Here is a 17,416-nt window from a genome sequence, read left to right as displayed (position 1 = left end):
ACATCATACTTGGTAAAGTAAAGGGTCAGCGAAAGAGAGGAAGACCTTCAATGAGATGGATTGACACAGTGGTTGCAACAATAGGCTCCAGAATGGCAACAATTGTGCGGATGGCGCAGGACTGGACAGTGTTTCGTTCTGTTGTGCATAGGGTCACTGTGGGTCAAAACTGACTCGATGGCACCTAACAACAACAACATGCTAGATGGTGATACATGCAATGGAAAAAATAAGGCAAGAAGGGCTTATCAAAAGGTGACATCTGGGCAAAGACTTAAAGGAGGTGAGTGAGTGATCCACATGAGGAAAAGCATCTTAGGCAGAGGAAACAGCACTGCAACAGTCCTAAGGAATAGCACTATTCCACACACCGAGTGGAAGAGTGAAACAAGTGAAGGAGAGAGAGGTGGGAGAGGAGGTCAAAAGGGCCAGGTTGTATGAGACCTTAGAGGCCATTGCAAGAATTTACGATTTTAGTCTGCAAAAATACAGGGGGCAGTTGGAAGGTTTTGAATAGAGGAGAGGTATAATCTGACTTTCTTTTTAAAGTGCTCACTTTGACTACTGTGATGATGAGAACAGAGCAAATGAGAGGCAAGAGATGAAACAGAGACCAGGAATAGGCTACTGCCATAATCTGGAAGAAATAAAAAAGGGCTTGCACAGGATGGTGGCAATGCAGGTAGTGGGAATTGGTAGCATATATTTTGAAAGTAGAGCCAATATGATCTTCTGATGAACTAGAAGTGCGGTGTAAATGAAAAAGAAGAGCCAAGGCTTACTCCATTTTTTTTTTTTTTTTTTTTTTTGCCAAATCAACTAGAAAGTTGGAATCCATGTAAAGTGAGATGGGGAAGGTTGTAGGAGGAGCAGATTCTTACGGGGTATCAGGAATGACATTTTGGGTGTGGTATATTTGAGATGTTGTACGGTTTATAGGAGTTCAGGGAAAAGGGACGGGCTGGAGATTTCGATGTGGAAGTCAGTAGTTAATAGGTAGTACTTAAAGCAATGAGACTACGTTCAACAAGACAGCAGAGTAGACAATCACAGTCTGAATCCTGGAACACCCCAACACTTAGAAGTCAGAATGATAAAGGAGAATCAGTAATAAATACTGAATAGAGGAACCTGGAGAGTAGGTACAAAAACAGAGAAGTGCGATGGCCTCAAAGCCAAGTGAAGAGGGAAGAAATAAATCACCACATCAAACCTATTGCTAAATTAAGATGAGGACAAAGACATGAACGCTGAGTTTGACAATGCAGAAATCCTGACAAAAACAGTTTTGGTTAAGTTGTGTGGACAAAAGACTGACTCGTGGATTTAGGAGAAAAATGAGTGGAGAAAATTGGGAAACAGCTGGTAATTTTCAAATTCCACTTATATCTGCTTCTTTTGGGACATTTTCAACCTTAAGACACTCCAGCATTATCACAGAATATCATTTCTCCCTATACTGCCAATTTTTTTACTCATCTTTGGTATGTCTCTAATGCCAAACATATGGATAATATGTGAAAAATTACATAGCCATCTGAATGTTTCCAAATATACATATGTTTGAAATAAAATAGGCAAAATATTTGGCTAACTAATTGGATTTTTCATTCGCACATTTTGATATCTACATAGTATCAAAGTTGAGATTCTATAAAACAAAATTTGTAGTAGTAACATAGTTCTAGTTAGAATCTTTATTTGTTAATTGAAGAAAATCTTTGTATCTTCAAGGATCAATATGCTAACAAAGAGCAATTAATCTGTAACATTTACCTGGATTTAGGAAATGTAGGCACGTTAACTTGGCTTGATATAATAAATCAAGGTAATCTCACATTGAACTGAGTCATGAGTACAGCTCAGTTTCTTCATAGTCAGATTTAACTTAGGTCAGTCAACCATAAATGTTTGTTAAACAACAAATACGTAAAAAACAAAATGATTTTAGTATTTTGGACAATTTCACTGTTACGTTTATGTGTGGAGTATCAATTAAATGCAAAAAGATACATTTACAATTTGATACATTTTATAAATCTAAGCCAGAGGTTTTCAATTTTTTTGCATGGAGCAGAACCACCTGGAAGATTTATTAAAACACAAATTGCTGATCCCTGCCTCCAGATATGGATTTCTTGGAAATTACTTTTGTTTTGATAAAAGGTAAGAATAGGTGCTTAGTAATAAAGAGATAGACTGTGCTGTCAAACTGCAGATTTGCCCTCCTGTTTATTTGCACCTTTCCCCATTCCTCTGCTCGTTTCTCAGGGAACCTCATTTCCCTGGCTACTTGCCCTCTGGTTTACAATGACGACTGGGCAAGAAGCAAAAGGGAAATTAAAGGGAAGGGGGAAGATAGAAGCCAGCATGTTTCTCCCCCCCTCTCTCTGCTCTTTATGGTTCTCTGGAAGTGACTGTGTCTTCTCCTTGGCTCCAGCTCCCACTGGTCAACTTTTCCATCTGTGGTCCCAACTTTTGCTGGACTGTCCCCACCAAGATTCTAGATTCAGCTGAGTGGCCCTAGCTTTTATGCTCTGATGACAGTACCTCTGACTTACGTCACTTCAGCACTAGGGTTAGCATCAGCTTCCTGCTTTGCAAAACTTGAGTGATTTCATCAATACTGGTTTAATTTTTCCACTCTTCCTTGGCTTCTATCACCAGTATTGTTGTTGTTGTTAGTTGCCATCAAGTTGACTCCAACTCATGGCAACCTTATGTGCAAGTTAACAAAACATTGCCTAGTCCTCTGCCATCTTTATGATTGTTGGTACGTTCAAGTGAATTGTTGTGGCTATTGTGCCAATTCATCTCATTGAGAGCTTCCTAATTTTCACTGACCCTTTACTTTACCAAACATGATATACTTTTCTAGTGATTAGTCTTTCCTGATGACATGTTCAAAGTCATGTCTTGGCATCCTCACTTCTTAGGAACATTCTGGTTGCAATTCTTCCAAGACTGATTTGTTCATTGTTTTGTTAGTCCTTAGTATAGTCAATGTTATTCTCCAACACCACAGCCCAAGTGCATCAGTTCTTCTTCTGTCTTCCTTTTTCATTGTCTACGTATCCTCTATCACCAATACTCTATAGTAAATTCTTAGAATGCTTGCTTTCCTGACTAGACCATAACTCAGGCCACCGAGGGACTGAAAAATATTATTTTCTATTTTATCACAGCCTAACCTAGTCTAGGAAACCCTGGTGGCATAGTGGGTAAGTGCTATGGCTGCTAACCAACAGGTCAGCAGTTTGAATCTACCAGGTGCTCCTTGGAAAACCATGGGGTAGTTCTACTCTGCCCTATAGCGTCGCTATGAGTTGGAATCGACTTAATGGCAGCGGGTTTTTTTTTTTTTTTTTTTTAACCTGGTCTAGTATATCCTGTGCAGTTCAGGTTCCCTTCTCTACCTGGTCCTGTTTGTAAGTTAATCCCTTCTTTCACGGCCTGACCTCATCTGTAAAGTTTATAGACAGGTTTAGGAAGCGGAGAGAAAAGAGATACTGGGAAAAGAGAGAAAGGAGAGGAGGGAGAAGAATCTAGTGGTGCTTTTTGTCACACACAATTGAACTTCAGTTAATGGAATAAATAAATATTCATTGGCTTTCATAACATTCAGAAAGGATCTGTCTAAATAAATGTGAATTGTGCACTAGAAATCCAGTATCACCATGTGTGAGGAAAATTAATAATTTAGAAATTTACTTGATACCTGAGAAGTATTTAACTTAAAGTATTTAAGTATAATAAAGTCCCTTTGCTAGTCAGAAACACTGAGATTGTTCGAAGACATTTTGTGGTGCATGTGTGTCTGTGCACGTATTTCTTTTTTCTCTTTGACGAATTTGCGTGATGTCATTTCCTTACTTTCATAAGTTGAGATCATGTCCAGAGCCTGTTAAAATTTGAAGAGCAATGTCCAGGATAGGTGGTAGTGTAAGAACTATCCTGAGAAGCAGGGTCAAGAAACACCCACCCCGGGCTGTTCCAGTCAAAACCAAAGCAAAACCAAACCCACTGTCGTCGAGTTGATTTCGACTCATAGCGAGCCTATAGGACAGAGTAGAACTGCCCCATTGAGTTTCCAAGGAGGGCATGGCAGATTCGAACTGCCGACCTCTTGGTTAGCAGCTGTAGCACTTAACCACTACGCCATGAAGGTTTCCGTTCAAGTCAGAGCAGTGTGTTAAAATGTGTGGCAGCAGTGAGCCATGTTGTGTCAATACACACGCACTGCCAATTTTAGGGAAAAAAGCAGTGAGTGGATTGGTATTCAGGTGCCATATTTTTGTTTATGGATCACTGCTCATCTACGTGGCCTGGTGCTTTCAGAACTGCTTCCAACGTGTATTTTCTGGTCTGCACCAGAGCTCATAAAATAATGGCTAACTGAGGGAAACACCTATTTATGTAGTCTTGATTTTCAATGATACACAGAGCAAATGCTATAGAACTCTTTTCTCTGATACAAGTACCAATTACATTCCAAGAACTGATTTATATGCTGCTCCTCGGTGATCTTATCCATTCGTAACCCAAGATATCTGCTGGCAGGGATAGCGACTGCTCTTCCACACTCTCTGGCATCGAACAGTATGGAAAGTCCAACAGGGTGATCTGTTAAAGAAGTTTGCCAAAAGCTAGTACTGGTATTTTCCAGAGTGTAATATTTGTTATAAATATAACTAGTTTTCTGTTTCTCAGCAATAGGCTGTGTGTGTCTATGTGCAAGTTTATTTGACCTGGGGTGCGATTCTGAATGATGCCTTTATAGCTCTTTTTTCTTTATTTCCTTTTAGAAACAAAATCCAACAGTTTAATTCTGGAAAGCAATATCATATACTTGTTCTAGAAAACTTGCTAAATTTTCAAATAGGTTCATGCCAAAATTTAAAAGGCAAAGTATTAGGTAGTAGAGGTGAATGGGTTCATTCTCTGACCTAAAAAATCCAATTTTAGACACTCAACAACATATTACTAGTTAAATTTTTCTTTTCACTTATTTCTGGGAAATCATCTCATATGCAGGTTTATTTGTCCCAGTGGAGTCTTGTTACTTCTCATTTGGCATTATTTTGAGTTTCAATATTTATAATTCTCTGTCTAATTTTATTCTTCACTGAACCAACTTTGCTCCACTGTAAATGTGAGAGATTTTAAAGCAAAATGAAAAATGTTACCTGAAAATATAAGGGTCTATATTTACTTTGGTTTAAATAGATTGCACCCTATCAACAACTGCTAGCTGAGTAAGTCTCAGAGTCGTCGACATGGATGCACAGTTTTTAAGGATTATATTTACGGAATTATATTTTCAAAATTGTGCTAAAAGAAGCTGACAGGATATCAGGAAAAAACATAATTGGTCTTATTTTTAAACTTATTTTTTTGTGGGAAAAATAATCTTTTCATGGCTTTTTCCTTTGATGACACCAAAGGACTGTGGGAGACTTGACAGATAGTGATGGGTGAGCAGGGTTTGAAGATACATAATTACAATTACAAGCCCTAAAGTATACATTGGACCCCTTCAAGACCTTTTATTCTTGGGACATCAGTCTTCAAAGAGTTCCCTTTAAGTTTTTGTTGGAATTGTTCAGGTGTTTCAGGGGCTTTAGCCAGACAAGTTAGATTGTTCTGTTCTAGATCCCAGAATACTACTATTTTCCTCTCAAATAATGTGATGTCTCTGCATCACATGGAAGTCCCAAACCTCCACTCTCTCGGGTCTCTTTGAGGACCTTCTGACTTGTTCCAGGGGCCTTGTCATCACCACCTTGAGTAGACCTTCTCAGCAGAGTCAAGAGCAGCACCTCAGCGCATAGCTGCTGCCCTGAAATCTCCATCTGTCTTTAAATATGCATCAACTTTCCACCTTGGAAAACTAAACAAACAAACAAAAAACACCCTTTCACTTGATTTTATTGCTTTCTCCTCAATTTTTCATTTCTCTCTTTGTGTTCACTGTTAACTTTTGTAAGGAGGTGGCTTTCATTCAGTGTCTCTCCTTGTGCAACATGTGCTCTTTCCTTAAATGGCTGTCGTGGCTTCATTCTTCTTTTTTATTAAAAATCCTCCATCAAATGTCATCGGTGACTCATAACCACCAAATCAAATAGCTTCTCTTTAATTCTTATTCTTATTTATTCATTGACACATTTGATATTTTTGCTAGCTTTCCCCTGGTGATGTACTTCTCATTTAGCTTTAGCGATGCTTCATGACCCTCCATCTCTAATAACTTCTCCCTTTGGTGTGTGTGTGGGGGGGGCAGGGGGCATTGCTTAGTCCTCCTTTCCTTCTACTTACAGATAAAAAAAACTAAACCCATTGCTGTTGAGTGGCATCTGACTCAGAGCAACCCTACAGGACAGAACAGAACTGCCCCACAGAGTTTGCCAAGGAATGTCTGGTAGATTTCCAACTGCTGACCTTTTGGTTAGCAGCCATAGCTCTTAACCACTGAACCACTGGGGCTCTTTCTACTTATGGATGGCCTTTTCTAATAATGTATATTTTTTTCTATGTGGGATACATAAAAAAAAAAATTCAAACAATTACCCTAAAAATTAGTTATCCATAAAATATTATGTAATCCTATTTACCTATTTCTATAAATGGAAAACTGTATAGGATTTTTTATTTTCCTTGCTGCACCAGTGAAATCTGTGACACAGTATAGCCACACAATGAGTGCCAAAAATGATCAAGGAGAAAACTAACACTTTGTATAGATGATAACAACAAAAACAGCACCATAAAACTAAATTATTCACAAAAAGGACCACGCACTCCAAAACAGCAACTAATATTCTGAAAAGAAGTTTAGAGTTACTTTAGATTATGCCTTGATTACATTGATGCATGAAATTATAAGCTAGTGGGGCATAGATGGTGTCTTACTCATTTTTTCATCATCCTTAGTGATTGGTACAGAGTTTTATGCATAATATGCTCTCACCATTATATGCTAAATTGAGTATGAGGCTTCCAGCAAAAATTGCCAAAAAGATAATATGTTATATAACAATAATATTCTAACTATCCACAATATAAATCTAAGATCCCCTCCTCCCCTGTAAAGTGTTTTCTGTGCAAATTTGATTGCTGCAGTTGATGACAAATATTGTGGAGGTAGCTTCCAGCAGCTCACAAAAGACCCTGCCTGTTTTTCCTTCTGAGTTCACAGTGCTAGACAGCCCATCCTTACAGTGCTAATGTAGGTGTCACTAAGTGGTACCATCCCAGCAGACCTGTATGACAATATTCTTCTCATTTTGGTAAAAGGGCAAGAGATGTTGACATATTATAAGGGAAAGAACAGAATGCCTAGAGATGGTAATTTGGTACTTGGTCACTTCTACTTTAAAGGGAAAAAAAAGCCAGAAGTGTTTTAACTGCTCCTTCCATGAAGGTCAGGAGCCCCCATCATGCATGAGATGTGATGGTAACTCTGAAACATGGGGCCATTTATGTTAGTGAGTTATACAGAAGTGTTTTATTATAATTTTTCTTTCCTATAGGAGAAAATTAATTGTCTTGATGCTTTAGGTGGGCAAAAAGAAGGACTTGAAAGGCTTTTAAGATCATCAAACCCAGTGGAAGGACTAGAGCAAGAAGAAGGACATGCACTAATACGTGCCCCACTGGAGTTTCCCCAGTTGATCAAAAGGCCTGGCGAATATCACAGGAGGGCCTGAGGGAAAGTAATTCATGACAACCTACGGTGCATTAGAGCCGGAATGGGAAAACTGAATGAAAGCAAAGGAAAAAAAGAATGAAAGCTGTATCATCTATACAGTGAAAATCAGGAGTCACGGTCACCAATATTGATTTCAGATATATACCTGAATATAAGGAAACCCTGGTGGCATAATGGTTAAGAGCTACAGCTGCTAACCAAAAGGTCAGCAGTTCAAATCTACCAGGTGCTCCTTGGAAACTATGGGGCAATTCTACTCTGTCTTATAGGGTCACTTTGAGTCAGAATCGACTTGACAGCAACAGGTGTGTGTGGTGTTTACCTGAATATAAAATAAATGTAAATATGGATATATATATATATGTATAATATATATTATACTACTAGTTTCAGATGAAGATTTAGCAAAGGTTTACAGGAGGGAGATTGCCTACTCCTAGGATTTATGTACTGAGGTTTCTTCTCTGTAACAACGCACCTCACAGTCACGGGATCCATGATTCATCCAGGAGAGGAAGAGGGGGCCACCTGCTCCCTACCAAGCCCTCTGCTAGCGGTCTTTCAGTACCTACTGAGAAGACAGTGATGGAGGATAATAATACCTGAATGTGATTGAATATTCATTCTAAAAGATGTTGATATTTTTTCATAGTAAATAAATCACTAGATTGTGCTGAACATATTGAGAGACTGACATACTGTTGATTGCAAATTTAATTCTAGTCCCCATCCCTCACTGAGTTAATGTGCTGGGCTGCTTAACCAAAAGGTTGATGGTTCGTGCCCACCCAGAGGTGTCTTAGAAGAAAGGCCTCGTGATCTACTTCTGAAAAATCAGCTTCTGAAAACCCCATGGGGCACCGTTCTACTCTGACACACAGTGGGGTTGCCATGAGTTGAAGTTGACTCTAAGGCGACTGATTTTTACGGGATGAGCGCTCGGTAAAGTTGGTAACAGTTACGAAAATAGCGCTATTCCATGTTTGTAGGTTGCTGCTGAAGTGATATTATCCATTGGACCTACTACTTCTACAACAGAATTAAAGACCATTTTTAGAAGGATAAGGAAAATATTTTAGGCCATAAAAAGTTTCCATAAATGAAGCATAAGAAAATGAAAACTGTTTGATTGAGAGCAGACATGTAGGCTGAAAATGGATTTATTAAATCTTAATTTCACAAAAGTAGGTGAAATCTCTTAAGGTTAAAAATAATCTTTTAGGAAGAAAGGAAAATTTTCACTTTAAAAATGTGGTATCCAACAATTTGATTAATAAACCACTTAAAATCGGTTTAATAAATTAATGGGTGGCATATCCATAATGAATTAATAAGTGAAAGTAGTACATTTAAGGGGTTATCCTACCCGTTATCATTGACAAAAAGGATTCCTTGATTTCACTGTGAAAAAAAAAAAAAATGATACGGAGTCTGGGCAGGAGGCAGCATGGTAATTTTTTCCTTCTTAGCAAATGGCCTAACCTCTCTTCACACTCTTATGAAAGCTTTAGAGTTTGTTGCTTAAATGGAGTGCAACCCAAATCATGCTTTCAGTTGCAATATTTCTAACAGGGATAACCCCATATCTGTCAGTATAGTTGGCATAGATCAGGTTTGAACTTTTGTTATGGAGTACAACCATAGTCATGCCACAACTCCGTTCTGGAGTTGTCTTAGAAATATTTTGACGTCATCCCACACCCAGTGCCATCGAGTCATGCTGGATTTTTCCTATTATTTTGTTTCCTATGATGTATTGACATCAAAATAATGGGAAAAATCCAGCATGTACAGCTACTTTCTCATTAATGAAATTCAGCTTGTTTGACGCAAAAGTTCATCCTGTTTTTAAGGAAAGGAATAGATTTCAAAGTTTAAAAAATATTTGATTATATTTAATTAGCTACACATGATACTAGGTCTCATATGTGTTCTTTAGTCTTTTAAAAACTTCATGTTCCCATGAAGAGTTTGGAGCCCTGGTGGTGCAATGGTTAAGAGCTTGGCTGCTAATGAAAAGGCTGGCAGTTCAAATCCACCAGGTGCTCCTTGGAAACCCTATGGGGCAGTGCTATAAGGTTGCTATGAGTCAGAATCGACTCAACCGCAATGGGTTTTATAAAGAGTTTAAGTTACTTGATGGTAGGAACCGTTTGGTGTCTCATATTTCAGGTGGTACTTCAACAAGCATTAATACTCTTTTTAAACGTCACGCGATGGTTTTAAGTGCAGTATTTAAATCCTTCATAGGCTTTGCCAACAACCTGTTATACATATATGTATGCATAAAAACCATATTGTATGCATATGTTTTGAGTAAGGTTGGCATACCTTGGTTCTCAAACATTAGAGTGGAATAGACACCATCTGGAAGGTTCATTAAGACACAGATTTCATCTCCAGTTCACTAAATCTGCAGTGCCCTGAGAATTTGCATTGCCTAACAGGTTCCTGGAACCCTGGTAGCCCAGTGGTTAAGTGCTACCACTGCTAACCAAAAGGTCAGCAGTTCAAATCCACCAACCACTCCTTGGAAACCCTATGGAGCAGTTCTACTCTGTCCTACAGGGTTGCTATGAGTCAGGATCCACTCCATGGCAATGGCTTTAGTTTTTTGGTAACAGGTTCCAGGTGACACTGATGCTGATAGCCCACGGACCACACTTGGGAGTAACTGAAACAAGTAGCAATCAAGTACCCACCACCACTGTAAAAATTTGGAGAATTACTTTCAAATCCTAAGTTAAAAAAAAAAAAAAATCAGCCACCAACATCCAAATTATAATAAACTCCTTAATTAGCATATGATACAAAATTATTAGTTTTTATTTAATTAATAAGGTTCACAAGTATGCTGAACTGCCAAAGGTTATCTTTTTGTTATAAAATACTATTTTATATGAAAGAAAATAACACAAAATCAAAATAAAAACACTGCAAATGAAATTATCTATCCATACGTGAACACACATATTTTATCATAATATTTTGTTTCAAGATCCATTGGGTTATGAAAAATTCTAAACATTCTGCCATCTCAGATATTTCAAACTACATATCAGAATTAGGGCACAGAAAAAATTACCAGTGATTAGATGACAAGTAGACTTTCACTGCAGCGTTTGGTTAAAGATATGAACATATTTCCTACTTCACTAAAACTTAGTTTCTTATCATTGTGAACACTTCAACGTATCTATACTACCTATAGACGAATTCCAAATATGTTCCTGATTCTCTCATTTTGGATTGCTCAAAGGTTCTGTGTTTAACAATGTGGGAAGAAAGAACTGCAGAACTGAACAATGGCAATAAAGACAAAATTAAAAAGTATAAAACATTTCTACAGACTTCGATGCCTTACGTTTTCATAAAATATTGCTATAAATATATTCAATAAATAGGTTTCTCCATTTATATCACTTAAAATTACTTTATATACCTTGTATTCCTTCAAATTTTCCTCCTTGTATAGGTATCATATGTCTGATATACCTTATATATCAGAGACCTAAGTCTGTACTAAAGTCTTTGGTACGGTTAATAATTATACAAAGTTTTTATTGGACTCAGTTGAGCTGTCTAATTATAAAGTTCCTCATTTTTAGTTTTTGGCACTTTCCAATAGCATTGAAATTCATATCCCAGGCATTAGCAGCAGGGCACATTTAGGAGTGTAATCAAAGTAATGATGCAGGTGTCTGCCACGCCACCTTGGCAACCAGTCTTTCTTGGTTCAGGTAATCTCAAAATCATCTCACCTCCCTGCCTCACACTTCCCGAGTCCAATGACCTCTGTGTCTGACCTCTCCTGAACATTTATAATTAATACATTATTATTGCTGTTTTCTGTAACTCGCATACTCACAATCGGGAGGCATCTTTTCCATAAACATCTTGTAATACTCTTTTAGAAGTTCAAAATTTTCCTGGTTAATACTTTCTTGCAAAGAGACATCTCCGAACCTAAAAAGAGGGGAAAAAAAAGAGTTGTGGATTATAAAATAAAATTAGAAAGTAATACTTTTTATCTTTTCTTTTTAAATAGATGACAATAACTTCCTAGGGAAGGAGTCCTCCCCCTTTTTTTAAAGCTATGTTGTACAATGGTGATTTCAAACATATCCCAGTCTCCACTGGCCCTGACTCCACAATCCATTCTGACACACCAAAATATCCTCGCAATCATTACATGTGACCATAAATGAAAAACCATATGTAAAACATTAGCCCCTGTGCATATCATAATTGATACTCAGTTAAAGTCAGTTCTTCCACCCTAGTGTTGCCCCACCTCTGTAGGGCTGCATCTCTGCATGTATAAACCTCCCACCCCTTTGGCCTTCACAATCATCCTCTTAACCAATGACAGCACATTGAGTAAGGGTCTGGAAGACCAGGACATGACACAGGGCTGTATGTTGCACTGCACACACTGTCAACTGCTGTAGGGATATGTAGAGCCCTACAACCTGCAAGAGAGTAGCTCACCTTTGCCTGCATTTTTTCTGTCTGCATCATGAAGGCAGGCAGTTCTGTACTGGTGCTCTTCAGACTCACTGGCAAACTGAAAACACTTCTCTACCTGTGTGTCTGTAATCATGTATTGTCTTGAACATTTCCCCAGGTTCAGAACTTACACGCCACTTTTCTTTCTATAAAATGATGCTGCATGATTGGCTTCCAGTGTGTATCTCCATCCCTGATATCTCTTACTAAGCTCCAAAGCTCCATTTCTAGATGCTACACTGAAAAATTCAATTTGAATTATCCCACCCTACTTCAAACATAAATAACAATTGAAACCACCTCCTCCTTTTGACTATTTCTTAGCATGTCCCAATATTCTGTCATTAACTCAAATTTTCTCTTTTCCCCATCCCAACCCACTCTTCGTTGATCTTTTCACATCTCTGGTATCCCGTCTTTATCACTGTCACTACATCACAGGCATTTGATTATATCCAGTCTGGACTTTCCCAAAGTCCCCCAAACACCTGAAGGTTCTGCCTCCAGTCTCTGTCACTTCCAATCTATCCTTCACACCAGATCATTCATTCATTCAACAAATATTTATTTAACATGGACTATGTGCTATAGAGGAAACCCTGGTGGAGTAGTGGTTAAGAGCTATGGATCCTAAGCAAAATGTCAGCAGTTCGAATCCACCAGGAGCTCCTTGGAAATCCTATGAGGCAGTTCTAGTCTGTCCTTTAGGGTAACTATGAGTTGGAATCGATTGGATGGCACTGGGTTTTTTGTCTGCTATAGAGGAGGCCCTGGTGGCGTAGTGGGTAAGAGTTCAGGTGCTAGCCAAAAGGTTGGCAGTTTGAATCCACCAGGTGCTCCTTGGAAACCCTATGGGGCAGTTCTACTCTTTCCTATAGGGTCGCTATGAGTCGGAATCAACTCGACAGCAATGGGTTTAGCTTTTTGGCATGTGCCAGGTAAAGAGCCTGGGTGGCACAAATCATTTGCCATATGTTGCTAACCCAAAGGTTGGGGCTCAACCCACCTAGGTGGCACTGCAGAAGAAAAGTCCTGGCAAACTGCTTCCATAAAGATCACAGCCAGTAAAACTCTATGGAGCAGTTCTGCTCCACAAAACACAAGTCGCCATGCATCAGGGGCTGACTTGGCAGCAGTTAACAACAATGTGTGCCAGGTGCTATACTGTGCAATAAATGAAATATCAGAGAAATTAATCTAACACTCATTTCATCATATCAGCTCACTAAACTTCAGAGTTTTCCTTGTCCCGTAAGGACAAAGTCCTGCCTCCTTAGTTTAGTATGTGCCCTCTTCACAAAGGCTTCTAAGCCCTTAGTGGGAATGTTATATTTTTCTCCCTTACCATTTTAACACCCTTGGGCCTTTCCACATGCTTTCCTCACTTTGACTAGAATATGTTACCTCCCAAGTTGGTTTAATTCATTCCTATTTATCCTTCAAAGTCCTGTAAAAGGCTTACCTCCTCAATGAAACCTCCCTGATGAACCCCTCTCCCATTCGTGAATCACTTTTTCTGCACCATTCCTGTCCCTTGAACAACCTTTGATTATTGTATGATTCAAACTGCCAGGTAGTACTTGTTGAAGTGTCCTCCTTAATAGATGGCAAGTTCTCTCAGGGCCGGGATCATATCCATTATTCTTGTTACTTCTTATTTTCCCTGTGCCCCAAGCTTGGCAGAGCAGTGTCTGGTACACTCAGTGTTCAATACCTATAATGAACTGGACTTGGAGGACAGAAATGTGGACCCAGGAAACATCACCAGGAGGGTTTCCTGAGACCTAGGTGAAATATACTCTTCTAACTTTCTCAGATGCTTAAATCAAGTGATGTTTTTAAAGTATCATCCTTGCTGAGTTAATATCACTGTTCACGTATTTAAGAGTGGACAAAAATAAGTCTCTGTTAGGGGTAAATACGTAGTCAAAATATTACACCTAGATTACACAGCATCCCTAACATGTAGATGTTGTCCGGTAAAGCTCAAAATTCAGAATCAGAAAAATGAGGTCATAGATCAGAGAGGAGATGATTTGCTCAAAACAATAATTAATGTCAGAGTGCTATTAGAATCCAGTCTTCCTGTTTCTTTCAACGTTCTGCCCAACTTTACCATTTTGCCCCCTTTTCAAATTTTGTGTGTCTTATATAGCTTCCCAGGGATGAAAAATGCATTTTTTTTTTCAATACGCAAGAGAGATGTGAGAAAGGGAAGGGAATACCTTTGAAGTAAAGTAACTGACAGCTAAAATAGTCACAATTACACAAATGATGGAAATTAGTCTAATCTAGAATCTTTGAAAATACGATGCTAAGCATTCCTTGAAAAGTCTGTGAATTGAAGACCCACATCTCTCTCTCAAGACCATACTCACAAGCTTTAACTTATTAATTCAAACCAAAAACATCTGTACTCCAGTACATTGAAGAAGAGACAATATACAGTGCTGGTTCATTTTTCCAGGTTGTAATTTATATCTAGTAATATCATTCACCTCAACTAATGAACTCGTTGTGAGACATGGGTAGATAGATAGAGAGAAAGATAATAGACAGGAAGATGATAAAGAGATAAATGGAATAAAATGTGATCTTAGATATGGATTTTTAAGTTCTTAATTATAGAATAAAAACTCTTGTAAAATCTATTGAATACAATGATATTATGATTTATGCATACAACAAAGAGATGAATAGCTCCCATGCAGTTCAAAACAACCATTTAACACAAAGCTCTGTCATCTAATTTGTAACAGACAAGTGAGAATTATGAAAATTTATGCTGTCCAGGGAAACCCTGGTGGCATGGTGGTTAACAGTGATGGTTGCTAACCCAAAAGGGTAGCAGTTTGAATCTATCAAAGGCTCCCTGGAAACCCTATGGGGCAATTCTACTCTGTCCTATAGTGTCGTTATGAGTCAGAATCGACTCAAAGGCAACAGGTTGGGCTTATGCTGCCCAGGTGGAATCTCTGGGTGATGCAAACAGTTAAATGCTGGGCTACTAGCTGAAAGGTAGTGGTTCAAACCCACTCAGAGATACCTCCAAAGACAGGTCTAGTGATCTACTCCCAAAAGGACACTACACTAAGAACCCGATGAAGCAGTTCTACTTTGCACACATGGGGTCATCATGAGTCGGAACTGACTGGATGGCAACTAATAACAGCAATATGCTGTCCAGTAACTGTTTTTGAGTCAGAGAGAGAAGGAGAAAGAGTTGGAAAATATAGATAAAAACAGGCATGCTGACTATCGTTGAAATTCAAGAGGAGTCAGAATCGACTCAACGGCACTGGGTTTTTTTTTTTTTTTTAATTAATATAGTAAGGAGCCCTGGAGGCACAACGGTTAAATGCTCGGCAGCTAACTGAAAGGTTGGTGGTTTGAACTCACCGGCTGCTCTGTGAGAGAAAAGACCTGGTGATCTGCTCCCATAAAGATTACAGCCTAGGATCCCCTATGGGGCAGTTCTACTTTGTCATATAGAATTGCTAAACTGGAATTGACTTGACAGCACACAACAACAACATAACATACTAGTATTTTTAGTTTAGTAAAATACATTGATAAATTGTCTCCTAAAATATATTTAACAAGCAATTGTAAAGAATGTGCTAGGTACTTTTAAACTGTTGCTATAGTTGAAGGAAGCATTTGAAGAGTGAATTATAAGAAAGAAGACATTGTGAATACCAAAGACAATTGAAACTCTGAATATTTTGCCTGTGGAGAAATCTCCCCAGCCAGGCCTTACAGCAAAATGGTAACTTCTTTCTCTAATTAAAAAAAAAAAAAAAAGTCTATGAGCCTTAACTGTTTTCTATAATATCTTCATGTGAATCATACGAAATGCAAAAGTAAGTCTTCTGTTCATAAAGGTTTTTTTAACAGCGACTTATGGGATAACATAAAGTCATTTATTGTTTGATTATGCAAGGCACTACGAAAATGTGTTAACATCACCAAATAACAATGATTTTAATAAATAAAACCATAAGGTGAAAAATAGACTGTTTTAAATCCAGAATTTTTTTAACATAATTACCTGAGTTTACACTGTCGGCATATACATGCATATCAAAAATTCTAAAATTTGATATACACGTAGAGATTTGGAACCACAGAGAAAGTTAATTCGTGTGAATATTTTGGTACTGGCATCAATATTTTCCTCAATGTTTTGCCACAACTTAATTTGATTTGGACCAGGATTCCTTAAATATGAATATTTCACCTTGCTATATCAAATAAATTGATACTTCTTGTTGTTGTTAGGTGCCGTCGAGCTGGTTCTGACTCATGGTGACCCTAGGTACAACAGAATGAAACACTGCCCAGTCCTGCACCATCCTCACAATCACTGTCATGCTTGAGCCCACTGTTGTAGCCACTGTGTCAATCCATCTCATTGAGCGTCTTCCTGTCTTTGGCTGATGCTAAATGATGCTAATAAAAAGAAAAACATTACTTATGATGTCATCTAAGTTCCTTCTGCAGGGACATGAGGAATTGTTCAGGACACCCTAACAAGTAAAAAGAAAAACTGAAGTAACAACCTTGTACACGAAGCTTACCTTTCAGCAAGAGTTTGCTGTTCATTGATTCCAACATTAAAAAGTACTGGATATACATGAAGCAACTGTCCTTCTTTAATCTGTCGAGGTAGCGACTCAAACATTCTAGCCGGAAGTTTGACCTCTACCACATAATGTTCGCTGAAGGAGGTGGGGGACGAAAGGGAAAAAAGTCACTTATTTTATTTTTTAACATTATTTTAGATTCATTGGAAAGAAACAATAGGAACATTTGGGATATAGTGCTGATTTAGGTTTTTGACTGCTTTCTGTTTACTTTCTATCATTAATTCATTAATCAACTCAATAATCACTTTATTCATGGCCTGATTGTTATTATTATTGATGAACCTCTCCCCTGTTTGTGATGTTGTTGGATGTGTGTTGGAAATATGATGGTTTAATTATCTAAGGTCTAACCTTTGGGAGTTCCTGATCATTTTACAACATTAGCATATCACAGGACCATTTTTTTCATGGAAAATTTCCATTAAAAATTACTTCCAATGTTTAGTTGTTGAAAATTCAAATTAAGATTCATAAAATATGGTGAAAAACAGTAGCTGTGGGTGTATTTTAACCTTGAGATGTTCTGACACTGTGTGAATTAAGTATAGGA

At 38.1% G+C, this 17,416-nt stretch overlaps 1 protein-coding gene across 16 annotated transcripts in view; it reads right to left on the bottom strand.

Annotated features, from left to right (window-relative positions):
- The window catches only part of INPP4B (inositol polyphosphate-4-phosphatase type II B), a 976,853-nt gene that overhangs the window by 77,467 nt on the left and 881,970 nt on the right, over positions 1 to 17,416 (bottom strand). For 15 of the 16 annotated variants that reach the window (XM_049905358.1, XM_049905340.1, XM_049905339.1 and 12 more), the window contains 2 exons: positions 16,798 to 16,938; positions 11,577 to 11,674 (listed from right to left, as the gene is read on the bottom strand). In XM_049905358.1, coding sequence (XP_049761315.1) covers positions 11,577 to 11,674; positions 16,798 to 16,938 — 239 coding nt within the window. Of the gene's footprint in view, positions 1 to 3,707; positions 4,624 to 11,576; positions 11,675 to 16,797; positions 16,939 to 17,416 lie in introns of those variants that run through there. The other variant, XM_049905352.1, reaches the window with a different exon arrangement.

Source organism: Elephas maximus, chromosome 13 (genome assembly GCF_024166365.1).
Source record: "Elephas maximus indicus isolate mEleMax1 chromosome 13, mEleMax1 primary haplotype, whole genome shotgun sequence".
NCBI lineage: Eukaryota > Metazoa > Chordata > Mammalia > Proboscidea > Elephantidae > Elephas > Elephas maximus.
This window is presented reverse-complemented; position numbering and strand designations above follow the sequence as displayed.